The sequence below is a fragment of the Hyperolius riggenbachi genome, chromosome 8 (genome assembly GCF_040937935.1).
Source record: "Hyperolius riggenbachi isolate aHypRig1 chromosome 8, aHypRig1.pri, whole genome shotgun sequence".
NCBI classification, from domain to species: domain Eukaryota; kingdom Metazoa; phylum Chordata; class Amphibia; order Anura; family Hyperoliidae; genus Hyperolius; species Hyperolius riggenbachi.
Genome location: NC_090653.1, coordinates 236,008,390 through 236,027,751, shown reverse-complemented (window position 1 = coordinate 236,027,751; position 19,362 = coordinate 236,008,390). Strand labels below are relative to the sequence as shown.

General features: G+C 46.7%; 1 protein-coding gene across 4 annotated transcripts in view; it reads left to right on the top strand.

The window, feature by feature from the left end:
* Positions 1–19,362, top strand: part of PLP2 (proteolipid protein 2) — a 138,803-nt gene that overhangs the window by 24,104 nt on the left and 95,337 nt on the right. For all 4 annotated transcript variants that reach the window (XM_068248370.1, XM_068248371.1, XM_068248369.1 and 1 more), the window contains one exon: positions 7,754–7,839. In XM_068248370.1, the coding sequence (XP_068104471.1) occupies positions 7,754–7,839 (86 nt within the window). The remainder of the gene's footprint in view (positions 1–7,753; positions 7,840–19,362) is intronic.

Below are 19,362 nucleotides of genomic sequence, written 5' to 3'. Positions count from 1 at the left end.
ACGCAGTGCATGCAACGCATATTCGCGGTTTTAGAGTTAATCGCAATTGATCAAAAATTGTGGAAATGTCCAGTGAAAATATGCAAAAAGGCCCTCCAAAAATCCCAGTCACAAAATGCTTGCAATTTTGCTTGCATTTTGCGATCCCCGGTGTGAACGGGGCTTTTAAAGTGTACCAGAAACGAAATAAATTAAAAGATTTATACAAATTTGGGGCTTCCTCCAGCCCCATGCGCACGGATCGCTCCCACGCTGCCATCCTCAGCCTTCTCTATTGCCGGTACCAGGTCCCGTAACTTCTGCCAGTCGTGGACAGTCTGCGCAAGAGAAGTTCACTCTCTTCATATCTCTCCGGCCGGAGAGATACTTAGAGATCGCCCTTCTCTTGCGTCCGTGTGCATGGGGCTGGAGGAAGCCCCAGGTATGTATAAAACTTTATTTAGTCTCTGGTTTCCTTCAAGGGACTGCAGATTCAAACAGCTACATTCTCCTCACTATAAGGCCCCATTCACACTTAGAAGCCAAAACGGTTTGCAGGAGTGATTTTTCTGCGATTTCACGCAGAAAAATCACTGGAAAGTGCAGCGATTTCTCCGCGATCGCGTTTAGCACTTCTATAGCACTGAAACGTGATCGCTGGGAAATCGCCTGAAAATAGTGCAGGCTACGCGTTTGCGTTTCATGTTTTTGGGCGATTTGTGGCGATAACCGCAAATCGCCCAAGTAAGAACGGGCCCATTGGGTTTTATTACACTAACGCTTTCAAAAGCGCTAGTGTTTGAGCGTTTTTCCGAAATCGCCGGCAAAACGCTCAAGAGTAAATGGGCGCTAACAATTATTCAGGGGGTAGGGAATGATTTATATACATTTTAAATAATGTAAAATTCATTTTTATTATATGAAAAATCGAGTTTTATCCCGCTTTAGTTTATAATGGGACCATGTCTAGAAAATGGATAATTTCAACAAGATCAACAGGTATAACATTTTCTCAGTTACAACCCATTAAGCTACAAATAGTTAGGTGTATTTATACCTTTATGACTGTCACTGTGCCAAGATCACATTACTGTGCAGGAGAAAAAAACACCCTAATTTTAGATGCATTCTTACACTGTAGGATCATCCCCTGTAGCCGGCAGCTTTCAGCCTAATGTAACTGTGGTTTAATGCAGTAAATCTGAGACTGGTGGTATATGAGACCTGAGCAGCTGAGACCACCATGTGTGTCATTGTGCTGTGTCTCTCTTCTTGCAAGGACTCAACGCTGACTATAAAAGCTGGTCATGCGCCAAAACCTCTTATAACGACGCTGAGGTGTTTGAAGTGTAATGCTAGGCATACACGGGTCGATGCGCCCTTATCAATCGAGCCGCTGATGGCTCGATTGATAATTTCCGACAGGTCCGATGACCCGCCGGATCGATTCCCCGCTCGATCCCCCGCGGGGACGAGCGGGAATCGATCTGGGCGGCGGTGGAGACGCGCGGGGACGTGGCGGGAGTTGATCCGGCGGCTAATCGAACCGCCGGATTGAATCGTGTATTCCCAGCATAAGGCTACTTTCACACATCCTGCATCGCCTTATATCACGCTTCCCCGCCGCAGTGGCCATGCGACGTGTGGTGGGACACGATTTGGTAGAAGTTGCCATGACAACGCAGAGGCGATGCAAATTCTGCAGTGCACTGCAGCACAGTACGAGTGGTACCACGTGGCTGGCATTTGCATTGGAGTCTATCGCATGGCAACAATTAATTTAGATTGTTGTGATGGCAGTGTGGCTCGCCATCGATCGGTCAAAAAAACAGTGTCGTACTTCCTGTCCAGCAGGAAGCACGTCACTGTTTGGGGGCGGAGATATCCATATGACTCTGCCACAAGGTTTTTTGTACTTGGGGATGGTGCAGTACAGGACAACAAAAGGACGATTTGCATATTTAGCAGTGATGCATTGTGGGAGATCTCATCTACTCACTCCAACCTGAATAATTGCAGTTACCTTCTATTTTAAGAAGGCACATTCTTTTTTGCATTGCGTCTTTTGTAAGAGACCTTTTTGTTCCCTTTTAGCCCCTTACACACTCCTAGTTCTGGTTTTCACACGTAAAACACAAACCTTTAGTGGAAAGGAGGCCTGAGCACACCTTCAGGCTACGTTTCCACTGCAGTGTGAAATTTTCGCATCCAAAAAAATCGTACACGTGTACAAATGTAAATTTGTGCGCGAAAATTTGCATTAGTCAAATTCAACATAATCTGCCTAGTAACAGCTTAGTCATGAGTGCTGATAACTTCCTGTAACCATGCATTTAATGCAAATTTTCGTGCAAATAATGCAAAAGTTCATGTGCTATCTGATGCCATTGCAAAGCATTATACGCGAATCACGGCTGATACGCATAAAATATGCAAAAAAATGAAGTGTTCCCCATACAAACGCTTATGAAAATTTGGATTAAATGGAAAAGGCCCCATTCACTACCATTTGTTGCTAAACTAATGCACATTTTCTATGCGAAAAATGTAAGGCCTGGTTCACATTAGCGTTCGCTGTCCGGATTCGCCTGATCGGATCCGGACCGTATACTGTACAAACGGAACGTACGTTCCACATAGCAATGCAAAGTCTATGCGGACGTTCACATGCGTACGTTCCGTACAGAACGGAGCCGGATCGGATCCGGACTCCGGACACTTTTCCAACATGCGCTATTTTTCGGGTCCGGATCATCCGGCCCACGCACCCGGGCCGGATCCTGACCCGAACATGCGGCCATGCTGTGCAATGAGAAACGGATGTTTCTCATCACACTGGCAATAGGACCGGATGCTTCCAGCACCGGTCCTATGCCACTTGGGGGGCCCGGACTACACGCCGGTATCCCCCATGCTTGCGGTGCTTTTCTGGCACTGCAATGTATCTAGTTCCGGCTACTTTATTGTAGCCGGAACTGATACATTCCGGATCCGCAACTGGTGGCCACTTGTGGCCACCGCAGAGACCCGTACGGTCTCTTTGCGGCCCCCGGACCCCCGGACACTTGCGGACTCAAACCGCAAGTGTGAACGGGGCCTAATACAAAACACACGAGGCTGCACTAAGGCTGCTCTAAGGAGTGCAATAAAAATTGTAAAAAAGAAATTAGGCTGGCAAAGATCGAAGCTGAAAATCAAATCGCTAGGGATATAAAATCTAACCCAAAGAAGTTTTACAAGTACATCAACTCTAAAAAAAAGAGAAGTTGACTGTATAGGACTCCTAAAGGATGAGGGTGGGAACTCAATGGTGGATGAACAAGGTAAGGCAGAGTTATTAAATGCTTTCTTTGCTTCTGTCTTCACAAAGGAAACAGCACTGTTGCAAATTACAGATGCAGAAGAGTCTCAATTTTCCAACTGTAATATTAAATACTTAACGCAGGAAGAAGTGAAAGCAAGACTAAATAAATAAAAAATAGACAAGGCACCTGGCCCGGATGGCATGCATCCTCGGGTCCTAAGGGAATTAAGTTCAGTTATAGATAAACCCCTTTATCTTATCTTTTGTGACTCTCTTTCAACTGGCAGAGTCCCAGTGGATTGGCGTACAGCCCACGTTTTCCCATTATTTAAAAAGGGCAAAAAAAACAGATCCAGGAAATGATAGACCTGTAAAGGTGCCCATACACTCGTCAGATTGGCAGCAGACAGATAAGAAATGCATCTGATGATCTATCTGATGCGTTTTTAGAACATTTTTTACCAGGATAGAATTCCAATAGATTTCAGTTTGAAATCTGTTGAAATTCGATCTGATGGCATTTTTTTGCCATCAGATTTCCATTAAGGCCAATGCAAACTGATAAGCAATCTCATCAGATCGACCTAAATTTTCCACCCTGCTAGTTCGATGGAAATCCATCGAAATCGATCGAAATCGATCGAAATCGGCCGTCGATCGGTCGATTGGCCAACCGATTTGCGATCGATCGATCGATCGATCGATCGCGATCGATCGGTCGGCCAGAAAATCGGCTGAGTGTATGGGCTGCTTAAGCATCAGTTGTATGCAAACTATTTGAGGGGTTACTAAGAGATACTAAACATGGATCCAATGAAGTAGAAAACAAGGAAGGAGGCACCGCTTCTTTTGTAAAATCCCTTTAATCCGGTGGGGGAAGATGCAGGTACATGGCAGTGGGGGCAACAGATGCCTGACAGCTGTTTCGCTGGCTTAAACCAGCTTCTTCAGAGGCAGATTGCCACAATCTGCCTCTGAAGAAGCTGGTTTAAGCCAGCGAAACAGCTGTCAGGCATCTGTTGCCCCCACTGCCATGTACCTGCATCTTCCCCCACCGGATTAAAGGGATTTTACAAAAGAAGCGGTGCCTCCTTCCTTGTTTTCTACTTCATTGGATCCAAAGCTGTCTTCTGGACGTGCACGCTCTTGGTTCCCATCTCCGGTGCGTCTGCCCTGCTGCATTTGGTGCCAGGTACTGTGCCTCCTTTTCCACTTCATGATAGATACTAAACATGACTTCATAGTAGAAAATAATCTTATTTCTCAGCATCAGCATGGGTTTACTAAAGACAGGTCCTGTTTGACTAACATGCTCAGCTTTTATGAGGTAGTGAATGCTAATGTGGATATTGGGAATGCTGTAGATGTGATATACTTGGACTTTGCAAAGGCCTTCGACACTGTTCCCCACAAAAGTCTGGTGCAAAAGTTGAGGATGCAAGGACTGGGGAAGAGTCTGTGTGCATGGATAGGGAACTGGCTAATGGACAGAAAACAACGATCATACTCAAAATGGGAGACTGTTAGCAGTGGGGTCCCACAGGGGTCTGTACTGGGTCATAAGCTCTTCAATTTATTTATTAATGACCTAGTAGATGCAGTAGTGAGCAATGTTGCTATTTTTGCAGATGATCCAAAATTGTGCAGAATCATCAACTCTCAGGAAGATAGTGTCATATTGCAACAGGATCTGGATAGGATGGCTATATGGGCACATGCATGGCAGATGAAATTCAATGTTGAAAAATGTAAAGTCATGCATTTTGTTCGGTCGTACCAATGGTCTAGCACCATACAAAATAAATGGGATACAGTTGGGGACATCAAACTTGGAGAAGGACTTAGGAGTACTCATCGACAACAAGTTAAATAATCGTACTCAATGACAAGCTGCTGCAGCTAAAGCTAACAAAATTTTGGGATGCATTACAAGGGAAATGAAAACTCGAGATACTAGCATAATATTGCCCCTGTTTAACTATCTAGTAAGGCCACATCTGGAATATGGAATTCAGTTCTGGGCTCCACATTACAAAAAAGATATTGCAGTTTTAGAGCAGGTGCAGAGACGAGCAACAAAATTGATACGTGGGATGGAAGGTCTCACTTACCAAGAAAGGTTAGATAAACTGGGTTTATTTAGTCTAGAGAAAAGACGCCTTAGAATTAATTAAATCTAATTAACATGTATAAATACATCAGTGGGCAATACAATAGCTTGGCGGATGAGCTTTTTGTCCCTAGGCCTTCTCAAAGGACTAGAGGACATGATCTGCGCATGGAGGAAAAACGTTTTAGCCATTTATTTAGGAAAGGGTTCTTTACAGTAAGAGTGATTAAGATGTAGAATGCATTGCCACAAGAAGTCGTTATGGCAAACTCTATACCTGCATTTAGAGGGGGCTTAGATGCTTTTCTTGTGTTGAAAGACATCCATGGCTACAATTACTAGGTAATGCCTAATGATGTTGATCCAGGGATTTTATCTGATTGCCATCTGGAGTCGGGAAGGAATTTTTTTCCCTTTTGGGGCGAATTGGACCATGCCTTGTAAGGGTTTTTTCGCCTTCCTCTGGATCAACAGGGATATGTGAGGGAGCAGGCTGGTGTTGTACTTTGTTCTCAGGTTGAACTCGATGGACGTATGTCTTTTTTTCAACCAAAATATCTATGTAACTATGTAACCTAACCTCACACTTGTGTGCAGATAGTGTATCAGTACGTGACATTGATAGGTTCCTGAAATCGTCAACGAAACTTGCAAGTGTGTTCGACTCTAAGCACTGCTCCATACTGAAATCACCTGAAAAACAACGTATCTTGCATAGAGTTAGAAGAAAGCATTTTTTTGAGAAGTTTAGGAAAACCTCATGACCTGGGCAGGCCCCATACAAGGCCTGAAGTACTAACAATGAGACTGTGACAACCATTGGCATTAAAAAGGCCACAGCTTTATTAGTACACTTATAATTCATAACAAAATATTTGCATAATACTTTCCATGTAAAATGATATCATAAGAGTCCATGACAATGCTTCTTTATTATTTAGAGATAACAATAACCACCGTACCAGCCACCAGCCGCAGTTTTTCTAGCTCGGTGGGTACACCAACTGCTCATTAGACAGGACACAAGTCCCGCCACAGCCATAATCAGTCCAGCCGGCATTGTCAAGGACCCTCCGTCCTTGCTGTGACATTCATAATTCGTTCCAAGACATTTGCATAATACCTTCCGTGTAAAATGATATGAGTCCATAAAAATGCTTCTCCATTATTTCGAGATAACAATAACCACCGTACCAGCCACCAGCCGCAGTTTTTCTAGCTCGCTGGGTACACCAACTGCTCCTTAGCCAGGACGCAAGTCCCGCCACAGCCATAATCAGTACAGCCAACATTGTCAAGGACCCGCCGTCTTTTGCTGTGACAACTCGTTAGCGGCAGCAGACTAACCTTACGGACTCAAGGGTGGGTGGGTGGCTGTCGCTCTGGAGTTCAAATTTAAAGAGGAAGTTTCCCCTTGTTGCCCTTGTTTTAACATTACCTGGCTGCCCTGCCACGCCTCCTGGCCCACCTTTACCTGTCCGGCCTATCAGCTCCTGCCCCCAGGCTTCTATTCTCCGCCCATGTCATGCCCCCCGTCGCTTAGCAACTGCTGCTCTGGGGGCTTCCTTGACCTGGGCAGGCCCCATACAAGGCCTGAAGTACTAACAATGAGACTGTGACAACCATTGGCATTAAAAAGCCACAGCTTTATTAGTACACTTATAATTCATAACAAAATATTTGCATAATACTTTCCATGTAAAATGATATCATAAGAGTCCATGACAATGCTTCTTTATTATCTAGAGATAACAATAACCACCGTACCAGCCACCAGCCGCAGTTTTTCTAGCTCGGTGCAAAAATCCACGAGGGAACTGCACACCTACCCAGGAGGTGCTGGATCAGTAAATTGTCAAATAGTAGAATCCAGATGATCCGCACACTTCATATGAACCAAGTTCAAATTTTATTCAAAACATCGTGACACAAGCCATTCCAAAAACCAACGATTCGTTTCGGGGCCACGCAGGGTCCCCTTTGTCAAGGCAGCGATATTCGCACGATGTATAAAATGGCGGAGAAAGGAGAGACCCCTGATTCTACGAAACCTGTAGCGTTGCATTTTTTAGAACAGAAGCATCAGGTACATGCCCTGAGGGGCATGGTGATTGAGTGGGTACAGACACCCAGAAGGGGAGGTGATAGGAAACGTTTATTATTACAACGAGAGGCTTTTTGGATATATACTCTCAATACAGTGGCGCCTGCAGGTTTGAATAGTTACAATGCTTTAACCTGTTTCCTGTCTGACAGATGAAGAGTGCTTTAGTATACTGATGAAGTTATTTTTACCTATGTATGCATAATGCATGTTAATGTGTATATATATGTAATTTGTTGTTTTTTTTATATTGCAGGAAGTTCTTCTCTTTTCTTCTTGGGTCTGAGGTATCTGGTCCTCCTGTCCACATGGTGTTTCTCTTACTCTCTTTTTGTGGTGGTTGTAAGTAGTACCTTTAATTATCACTTTATGGTGTCCTCCTATCAGTTCTTTTTATGTTTATACATACTTGCATTTGCAAACTGCATGTTGCCATGATTGTGCCCCTGCATGTAGTGTCCCCATGGTTTGCACAGCGTTTTCCCCCTTTGGCCATTAGCTGTTATGCCCATGTATCACGTTTTTTGTGCGTTTTTTGTGCGGTTCGGTACGGCACTGTTGCAGAGCGCTTCCCCCAGTTGCTAGGGCAGCTCACGGGGTGGGCGGGCTCTTTTCGGCCAGTGTGCGCATGCCGGGGTTGTTCCGGCCCAGCGTGTATGTTCGGGCTGGTTACCATGGTAACGACGCCTCCGCAATAGGGGGCGTCATGTTATCATGTCAGTGGTTGCTGTTTGTCGTCAGCACGTGATGGGCAGGGCTACGCGGGTGGGCGGGGCTGTGTTCAGCACCGAACCCGTCTAGCCTTTCAGGGCTGCGCAGCGTTTCCACGCAACGTCATGACGCGGGAAGCGGGGAGGAGCGGGCCTGTGACTGAGTGACACTGGTTGTAGCCAACCAGGTGCACAAGCCGGGCCGGCTCCCCCGCTGTCGAGAGGCGGGATTTCCGCCCATACGGTTGTTTGTTTTAATGCCTTTTGTGCTCTTTTGCATGGGGATGAACAATATGCCTGGGACTCGTGGCAACAAGTAAGTGCGACTGAGGGATTACTTGAATCATATTGTATGTATCAGTCTCTCATGGAGGTTTTGCATAGCATCACAGTGCGAAGTTGTGTTTACATATGGTAATTACTTGTTGTAACAGCTGCATTTGATGAGGAGGGGGAGTGGTTCATTAATTAGGGTATTATTTATAAAAGGTGTTTACTGCTTCACATGATGTCACCATTCTGTGTTTTACTGCCTTGACAAAGGGGACCCTGCGTGGCCCCGAAACGAATCGTTGGTTTTTGGAATGGCTTGTGTCACGATGTTTTGAATAAAATTTGAACTTGGTTCATATGAAGTGTGCGGATCATCTGGATTCTACTTTCTAGCTCGGTGGGTACACCAACTGCTCATTAGCCAGGACACAAGTCCCGCCACAGCCATAATCAGTCCAGCCGGCATTGTCAAGGACCCGCCATGCAATTTGGGGTTGACCCTTCAACCCCGAATGCCCCCACCTCCTCTAGGGTTGCTTCCAGGGCCCCCTCGAGCCAAAACAAAAAAGATGTCGCACTCAAAGTCATTTAAATGTACCCTGTCCTTCTGAAAATAACCAGCATCTTTCTCCAGTAGCTTGTGATGTACCGCAATTATCCCCCTTAGGCAAATGCATTTTGCTATGGCTCTGTTTATTTTAATTCCTGCTTTGTATATTTTCGCGTGTTATATTGGGGGCTGCCATTGAAACCTTGGAACCATCTCGGACCCAATAACCATTAAGTTGGGGAACAGTTCCCATGTTCTCCTAAAGAATTTTTATGAAAACATACAAACTTTGTGCAGATAGTGCTTAGGCTGGGATTCGAACCAAGGACGCAGTGCTGCAGGGCTAGAGTGCTAACCATTGTGCCACCCTGCTGCACTCATCTATCAGGCTGTGCATGGGAGATCCCGACATGCACCATCAATTTATCGGGTGGACCCCCATAGACACACTATCCTATCAAATTTACTACAAAGCAGTCAAATGTGAGGCCCGAGTATCCGAACCAATGCACTTCCACCTGCCCAAGTTCCCCTCCCCAACCATACACTGACGCTCTCCATTCCGCCCGCACTATGTACGAGTGTCCCATAATCCAAATGTTTTGTTTTGCCTGTGCGGGAGGGAGAGGGGGGGGGGGAGGGGGGATTGGTTTGAGAATAAAGGGAGAACCAAGAAGCTTCATTAAAAAAAAAAAACAATTCCAGCACATTTTTCTATTATATGCTGTTCAAAATGACGGGGCCAGCTATGCTAATGCTCTGCCCAATGAGGTCATACATAGGTCTTAAATCTGTTTGACTCCTCGAGCCTTCCTCAAGGTCTTCTTACTTAGATTGAACCCAAATCACCTGTGTCAGCGGCAGAGCCCTCAACCAGTACACTATCCAGCCACTGTGTGTGGCCCCTGAGCTATCTGCTCCACAAGTTGCCCTCCCAATGCGCTTCCTGAGCTGCCTGTTCCACAGAGGCGTTCCTGAATGGCACCTGAAAAATTAAGGAAGAAACTCAAACATTTGCATAATACATTTTGTGTAAAATGATGAGTCCATGTCCATGCCTCCATTATTCAGAGATCTCAATAAACCACCGTACCAGCCACCAGCCACAGTTTTTCTAGCTTGGTGGGTACACCAACTGCTCCTAAGCCAGGACGCTAGTCCCGCCACAGCCATACTCAGTCCAGCCGCCATTGTTAAGGACCCGCCGTCCTTGCTGTTACAACTGGTTAGCGGCAGCAGATCAAACCTTACAGGGCAGATGAATTTGCTATGGCTTTGTTTACTCTCCGCATTGAGCCACTCCGCAAAGTGCTCCTATATTGGAAATACTATATAACATATACTATGCCCCGATCAGTCTCTATACTGAATACTCTACTGATTTAGATAACCAAAACGTACCTGAACTCAGAACTTCCTCTCTGCTCTAAAAGATAAGCAACAGCCCAATACCCTTTTCAGAAAGAAAACATATCTTTGTTACAGCTGATACAGCACCAGCAATGAATCTGCAGTGTGTCTACTTTCTGCTTTCATGGATGCAGACATACTGTTAGCAGCATGTGCTTTCAAATGAGCCTAACTGCCCTACCTGGCAGTCAGGTGACCCTGAGGAGAGATTGAATTATAACTTGTGATCTACATTAATTTACCACTTGTGATAGACACAAGTGAGGGGGATTAGTCAGGCTAATCTCTCTAAATACACACAGGGTGTATGTATCCATGTTTTTCTCTTTTCCTGTGCAAGAGTTCAGGTCCATTTTAAGTGTAATCCTGTTCAACATCAGTGCAGGTTCACTGTATAAATAACTGTATGTTTAGGGTTGCCTGAATCTAACTGCATTAGAAGGACTGTAACCAAGGGTATATTTAGCTAACCTTATACAAGACTTATATAGTGCTCTACATTTAAATTGAGTGCATAAATCAAGGTATACATTGTGTAATATCTATGCTTACGTATCATAATAATGATAGCAATAATAGTAATAACAATAACATTAACAGTAACAATCATCATAACCATTGTCATCGTTACTGTCATCATCATTGATAATTTGCTCCTTATTATTTAAATATACACACACACATATATACACACCCACCCCAATCATTTCTGTGTGGAAAGGAATTCCTGGCCCAGGTACCTGCCAATAAGGCCATGTGTTTTCTCACCTCTCCATCCTGTACACTTCTTTTTTCCACTATTGGCAGGGGATGGGATGGAGTAGAGAGGATAATCTCCTCCTTCTAGCAATGTGTAACGATCGGTGAAGCACAGAGAGGATCTGATTACCGGTGATCTGCAGTATCACTAAGAATACAGATGTATACCAGATTATACGTGATCTGCAGTATCACTGATAATCCGATATACTAGCTAACCTCTAGTTCACCTGAGTAGAGTGTAGTGTTTGGTGTAACAGTAACACTTAGAGGACTAGGCTTCAGTGCAGTGCACAGATTCCTTCCGAAGACCTGAACTCTCCAAGGCGGGAGGAGTCAGGTCGAGAGTAGGAAGGATTGTCTGAAAGTGACACTCAGGAGGAAGTGTCACTAACAGGACGGGGAACCGCCTCCAATAGTAAGGTTGGTTCTCGAGGTCGGACAAGCCAGGTTGTAAACACACGGACAGATAAAGTACAGATTCAGAAGGCAGAGGAGGAGTCTAGGTACAGGCAGGGTTCGGCAACAGGGTATCAGAAATATTGAGGGACAAGATCAGGAGGCAGAAGCAGAGTCTAAGGACAAGCCGGGGTTCGGCAACAGAGTATCAGAATGGCAAGGTACAAGATCAGAGTTCAGGAGGATAGTCAGGCAGGCAAGGGGTCATAACAGATAATCACAATCAAACTAGTACTTTAAGCTATCAACAGAATCTAGCTAAGTGTAGGATTACAGCTCCAGCTGGTCCCGGCACACTTAAGGATCTGACTAAGGGTCTGAGTGCTCCCACGTTGTGTTCGCAACGCCAGACAACCAGCAACTGAACAGCCGGCAGTATATATATACACAGAGATCTCTCCACACCTCCCTAAGTGCTGGACCAATGAGGGAAGGCAGAGTTGTCAGCTGACCAGCCTGGTCAGCTGACCCCTTTCTGGCCACCACATAAGCCATGCCTCTCCGCGCGCACACGCGTCATTCTGAACTTGGAGGGACTATGAGTCCCAGCTACACCAGCACCACTCTGCGGTGCAACGGGGCCATGCGCGCTAACCGCCGCGTAAGACGCGGCGGTTTCTCCGCGTTCCGCCATGCCCTTCACAGCCGCCTCACGCAGAGTAGAGGCGGCTGCTTTTCCGTGCTGCGCCATCTGCTCCACGGAACCAGCCGCCCCACGCTGAGTGGAGGCGGCTGCCTTACCGCGATCTCTCACACAATGATCCCGGAATTAGTGTGAACTTATGAACAATTGCAATAATATTTGCTCTGCAAATTTGTGCATTAAAGGTTGTGTACTTTCTAACTTACACCCTCCCCCCCATTTATCAGATCCAAAGCATTTTCAGGCGTATACCACATTTACTGTATATATAAATATCGCCCAATGATGAGTATGTAGCACCTTTAATGCCAAAATCAGTCTATATACTATATGGTACAAATAGAATAACTGGCATGAAGTGGGGGAGCAATTGTTTCAGCTGATGGAGATTATTATTACGTATTGTTTTTATCAAGCGCCAACCTATTATGCAGTGCTGGGCAATAAAACAAGGTTATACAGGCAAACGGGGTATAAGATGCAATATCATGCGAATTAACAGAGACCCCACTAGTTAGTATAGGGGACAGATGGTATTGGTGAGGTTTCCAGATCAAATAGGACCCACTAAGGGCAGGTGCGGGGCGGGGGATCTGATAAAGGCTTTTAAAGATTAAAAGTACATGCAGTTTTTTTTTGAAAGCACAAATTTACACTCAATCCTAGCTTGAGTTGATAACAGCTTCAGTGAACAATATCTATTCACACCTGAAGGGGGAGGGGGTTGTTGTCTTTGAAGGATATAGCTTTGCTCCCCCACTAGGTAACATCCCTCCCCCCCCTCACTGTAGTAAGCCCACGTGGCTGGCTATCTTTCCTCCATCCTGTGCTGAGTTTGAAATGGAGGTAATATACAGTCTTTTCAACTGGAATAAAGTTACTTCTATATAACTTCTTGCCATAGACCCATTTTGCTCTAACATGCAACAAGTTGTCTACCTGACAAACATCTATGCAAACGCCAGCCAATCAAACTACCATCTCACTTAAATCCTATGTGTGCCAGTCAAATGACAAACTGCACAACATGCCTGCCTACAAAAAACAACAAAGTTGTTCAAAAGACTCGCACACCCGTTCCAATCTGCATGATAATTGGGCAGATTGATCCACTGGTTGGAACTGGCAAACGGTCTCATATCAGTTGGTCATCTGGCTGTTTGCCAGCCATACATACGCCCAATTTATCTTCCAACTAACAAGCTCGGAAGATAGTTGGACCAATTGTTGGTACGTGTGTATGAGCCCTTGAACCTCCCATATGCCTGGCAAATAGCTGGTATGTAACCCTTCCTGTGGTACAGCTGGGGAAGTCATACGCTGTGCCAATTTGTGTTTTAACAATTTCTGTTCAATTAAATAACAGCTGGTCGATTGTAAATGGATGTGCATTTAGGAATGGATCACAAGTACAAAGAAAGGCAAACTATTTTAACTCAGTGGGAAGAGCAGACTAGATTGCAACTTGCCACTCTGTGTAAAGAAGATTCTTGATTTATGATATACAGAGTAAATATCACATATACATATGCCTTACTGCAGCAACAGTAATGTGAAACTTACCTATCCTTGCTATGTTGCTAGTCACTCCAGGGCATTCTCCTGATTTCTTAGATAACCTAAAGGAACAGCTAGCCACTTACCTGTGTCCATATGTCTGGGTGGCTGTTCTATATGAAGCCATTGATTTCCCAAACTATTGCGTGGTTTTGATATATACCTGACCTCAGCCTATACTTGTAAGTCCCTGTACTATCTTATACTGGAAACTTCTGCCTGCTCCCTAATCCTGCCTAAAATATGCTTTTATGCTGATCTAAAGCAAGAAAGGCATTGCCTGAACAGGGACTTGAATCCTAAACCCTCAGATTAGAAGTCTGATGCTTGCCAACTGAGCACTCCAAGCTCTTTAACATAGCTCAACCGTAAACATAATTAATTAGCTATCAATTTACATTATTCTGCTTAAAAACTTCCCTCTTCCGTTAGAATAAATGCTAATCACTTTATCTAGGGATTGAAACCTTTTGCCCTGGGGTCCTGCTCTGTGTAACTCAACTGATTCTTTTTCCTCATTGTTCTATACAGACAGGGCCGGATTTCTGGCAAGGCCACATATGGCCATGGCCTAGGGAACCAGAAATTTAGGGGCGGCTCAGTGAGGGGCAGTAAAGCTGTTTTATGCAGCCATCCCTATCTACAAAGACAGCTTTATCATTTGAACTATCTGTCCTGTACTTGTGTCATCCCTGCAAGACCTGAAAGCTCTATCCTGCAGGCACACATCAGCCTAACTCTCATGGTGACACAATGGTTCCATCATTAATGAGATGGCAAACATAACATAAAAGTTCTTAAGGAAAACATAACTAATAATCTACACACGTATTACTAAAATAGTTATTGTGTGTGACATCCAATGATGGAAAGTAAGTAGAATTCTCATTGGGGCACACAGAGATAACCATACAGACGGTATAGTTGGCCTTGGACGTTAAAAAGTACAAATCCGGCCCTGTATACAGACAGGGCCTTTGGGAGGTGAGTTAGGTTGTTCCAGCACCCACCCCTCCCCCTACAGCCTGAGCTCTCCACCAGCAGCTGCAGTGAGGATTGCATTGTTACAGAAAACAGGCAAATGTTATCATACCTCCCAACTTTTTGAGATGAGAAACCGGGACACTTAAGCCACACCCCCAACCACACCCTCTGACACACCCCTAGAAATATATATTTACATATATATATATATATATATCTGCAATTGTCAAGGAGTGGGGAGAAGGGGAGAGTGCCCATGGCAGCGGAGGGAAGAAAAGGATCGAGGCGCCAGCCGCGGCTTCTGTGAGCGGGATGCGGCGGTCTGGGACAAGATTGTTCCTCCCTCCGAATGTGCCCCCCAGTGTCCCCCTGTATGCAGAGATAACAGCGCAGCGGAGCGGGCAGTCTTACCATTCCTCCTCGTGTACCGGGCATCTCTCGTCTTCTCCGCTTCCTGCTTCCTGTGACGTCACAGGAAGTAGATGGAAGCAAGAGATGGAGATGCCCGGTACGCGAGGAAGATGGTAAGACTGCCCGCTCCGCTGCGCTGTTATCTCTGCATACAGGGGGACACTGGGGGGCACATTCGGAGGGAGGGACAATCTTATCCCAGACCGCCGCATCCCGCACACAGAAGCCGCGGCTGGCGCCTCGATCCTTTTCTTCCCTCCGCTGCCTGCCGGGACACAAGGGGGGGGTATCCCTGGACAGCGGGACCCCTCCCCCAACCCGTGACCGTCCCGGCGAAAACGGGACGGTTGGGGCCCCTGTGTTATGGTGGGAACACACAACGAGATCCTGCAGCAGATCTACCATCTGATACACTTTACAATCAACTCTCCTATTGCTCGAACCATCTAGCAAGCAAAATCACATGGTGTGTTCCCAATAGTCAAGTTACAAAGCCCCTGAGGGCCTGGCTGAGGAAAGTATTATACAGCAGCAGACCAATATGCAATCCTTTGTTGTGCAAACCCCCCAAAGCCTAGCTGGGGAGAAAGGTAGCATAAATGGCTACGCAGGTATGAAAAACCCCTCTGCCTCTACTGTGAAGCTAACCCAGAAACCCTAAGTTAAAACCACTCACCGGCCATGGATTCAGCGTGTCGCTCTGGAGTTCAAATTTAAACAGGAACAGGGCCGGCCTTAGGTTTCTCAGCGCCCTGAGCGTAACCAGATTTTGGTGCCCCCCCCCCCATTTATCCTCTTCGCGTGTGAGCACACACACACATAATGGGGGGGGGGGGGGGCAGATCCCTCCTTTAGTGTATATAGGCTTAGGCTACTAGTCTTGCAGTCGCAGATCCCTTTTAGTGTATTTAGGCAGCAGATCCTCCCCGACCCCCCCCCCCCCCCCCCCCATTAGTGTATCTACTCTAGCAGCATAAGCATATTCCCCCCTTTAGCGTAGGGAGGTTGGGGAGCCTTACTTCTTGCTGGTCAGTCTTCTCTTCTTACTGTCTGCAGAGCAGTCTGCAGACTTAGTGTCAGTGTAGGTGACAGGATCCTGGGAGCAGGAGAGGACTCGTCGTCACTCAGGACATGCTGCACGCTTCTCTGCAGCAGCCTGAGGCTCAGCGCGCCTCCGTCCATCCTGATTCTGACATATAGCTATAAGTCCCCCCAGTATAGGTAGCCAGGCATAGGTTACCCAGTAAAGGTAGCCAGCTATAGATCCCCCCCAGTATACAGTAGGTTAGCCAGGTAGGTGCCCACAGTATAGGTAGCCAGTATACTTGCCCCAGTATAGGTTAGGTAGGCATTTGTCCCAGCTATAGGTTAGATAGGTAGGTGCCCCCAGTACAGGTTAGATAGGTAGGTGCCCCCAGTGTATAGGTTAGATAGGTAGGTACCTGCAATATAGGTTAGATAGGTAACTGCCCCAGTATAGTTTAGATAGGTAGGTACCCGCAATATAGGTTAGATAGGTAGCTGCCCCCAGTATAGATTAGATAGGTAGCTGCCCCAGTATAGATTAGATAGGTAGGTGCCCCCAGTATTGGCTAGATAGGTAGCTGCCAGCAGTATAGATTAGATAGGTAGCTGCCCCCAGTATAGGTTAGATAGGTAGGTACCCGCAATAAAGGTTAGATAGGTAGCTGCCCCCCAGTATAGGTTAGATAGGTAGCTGCCCCCAGTATAGGTTAGATAGGTAGGTGCCCCCAGTATAGATTAGATAGGTAGGTGCCCCCAGTATAGATTAGATAGGTAGCTGCCCCCAGTATAGGTTAGATAGATAGGTGCCCCCAGTATAGATTAGATAGGTAGCTGCCCCCAGTATAGGTTAGATAGATAGGTGCCCCCAGTATAGATTAGATAGGTAGCTGCCCCCAGTATAGATTAGATAGGTAGCCGCCCCCAGTATTGGCTAGATAGGTAGCTGCCCCCAGTAAAGATTCGATAGGTAGCTGCCCCCCAGTATAGGTTAGATAGGTATCTGCCCCCAGTATAGGTTAGATAGGTAGCTGCCCCAGTATAGATTAGATAGGTAGCTGCCCCCAGTATAGATTAGATAAGTAGCTGCCCCCAGTATAGATTAGATAGGTAGCTGCCCCCAGTATAGGTTAGATAGGTAAATGCCCCCAGTATAAGTTGGATAGGTAGCTGCCCCCAGTATAGGTTAGATAGGTAGCTGCCCCCAGTATAGGTTAGATAGGTAGCTGCCCCCAGTATAGGTTAGATAGGTAGCTGCCCCCCCAGTATAGGTTAGATAGGTAGCTGCCCCCCCAGTATAGATTAGATAGGTAGCTGCTCCCCAGTATAGATTAGATAGGTAGCTGCCCCCAGTACAGGTTAGATAGGTAGCTGCCCCCAGTATAGGTTAGATAGGTAGCTGCCCCCAGTATAGATTAGATAGGTAGCTGCCCCCCAGTATAGATTAGATAGGTAGCTGCCCCCCAGTATAGATTAGATAGGTAGCTGCCCCCCAGTATAGGTTAGATAGGTAGCTGCCCTCCAGTATAGATTAGATAGGTAGCTGCCCCCCAGTATAGGTTAGATAGGTAGCTGCCCTCCAGTATAGATTAGATAGGTAGCTGCCCCCCAGTATAGGTTAGATAGGTAGCTGCCCTCCAGTATAGATTAGATAGGTAGCTGCCCCCCAGTATAGGTTAGATAGGTAGCTGCCCCCCAGTATAGATAGGTAGCTGCCCCCCAAGTATAGGTTAGATAGGTAGCTGCCCCCAGTATAGATTAGATAGGTAGCTGCCCCCCAGTATAGATTAGATAGGTAGCTGCCCCCCAGTATAGATTAGATAGGTAGCTGCCCCCCAGTATAGATTAGATAGGTAGCTGCCCCCCAGTATAGATTAGATAGGTAGCTGCCCCCCAGTATAGGTTAGATAGGTAGCTGCCCTCCAGTATAGATTAGATAGGTAGCTGCCCCCCAGTATAGGTTAGATAGGTAGCTGCCCTCCAGTATAGATTAGATAGGTAGCTGCCCCCCAGTATAGGTTAGATAGGTAGCTGCCCCCCAGTATAGATAGGTAGCTGCCCCCCAAGTATAGGTTAGATAGGTAGCTGCCCCCAGTATAGATTAGATAGGTAGCTGCCCCCCAGTATAGGTTAGATAGTTAGCTGCCCCCCAGTATAGGTTAGATAGTTAGCTGCCCCCAGTATAGATTAGAGTAGGTAGGTAGGTAGGTAGGTAGGTGCCCCCCAGTATAGGTTAGATAGGTAGCTGCCCCCCAGTATAGATTAGATAGGTAGCTGCCCCCCAGTATAGATAGATAGCTGCCCCCCCAGTATAGGTTAGATAGGTAGTTGCCCCCCAAGTATAGGTTAGATAGGTAGCTGCCCCCAGTATAGATTAGATAGGTAGCTGCCCCCCAGTATAGGTTAGATAGTTAGCTGCCCCCCAGTATAGGTTAGATAGTTAGCTGCCCCCAGTATAGATTGGAGTAGGTAGGTAGGTAGGTAGGTGCCCCCCCCCCTCATACTGGAGGTGGAGCCGCGGGGAGGGCAGCCCGACCTCTCCCTCCCTTCCTCTCCGGGCCGCCCTCCGTGCTCCCCCCTCCGATGCAGACTCGGCAAGTTATGCACAGAGAACTCACCTTCCTGGTTCCGATCGCCGGCGCCTCTCACTTCCCGCTGTTCGCCTCTTCTACATTAGTTACTGATACACACTAAACTTCCTGCGAAGCAGGAAGTTTAGTGTGCATCAGCGGCTATGTAGAAGAGGCGAACAGCGGGAAGTGAGAGGCGCCGGCGATCGGAACCAGGAAGGTGAGTTCTCTGTGCATAACTTGCCGAGTCTGCATCGGAGGGGGGAGCACGGAGGGCGGCCCGGAGAGGAAGGGAGGGAGAGGTCGGGCTGCCCTCCCCGCGGCTCCCCCCTCCATCACGGCGGCCGCATGTTTGCTCCCCAGCAGCGGCACCAGGGGGCGGAGCGAGACGGACCCAGACGGGGCCGCAGCAGCCACATGCAGCCAGGTGGCAGGAGCGCCCCCTGGAAGCCGGCGCCCTGAGCGATCGCTCCGGTCGCTCAGGTCAAAGGCCGGCCCTGAAGAGGAAGTTTCCCC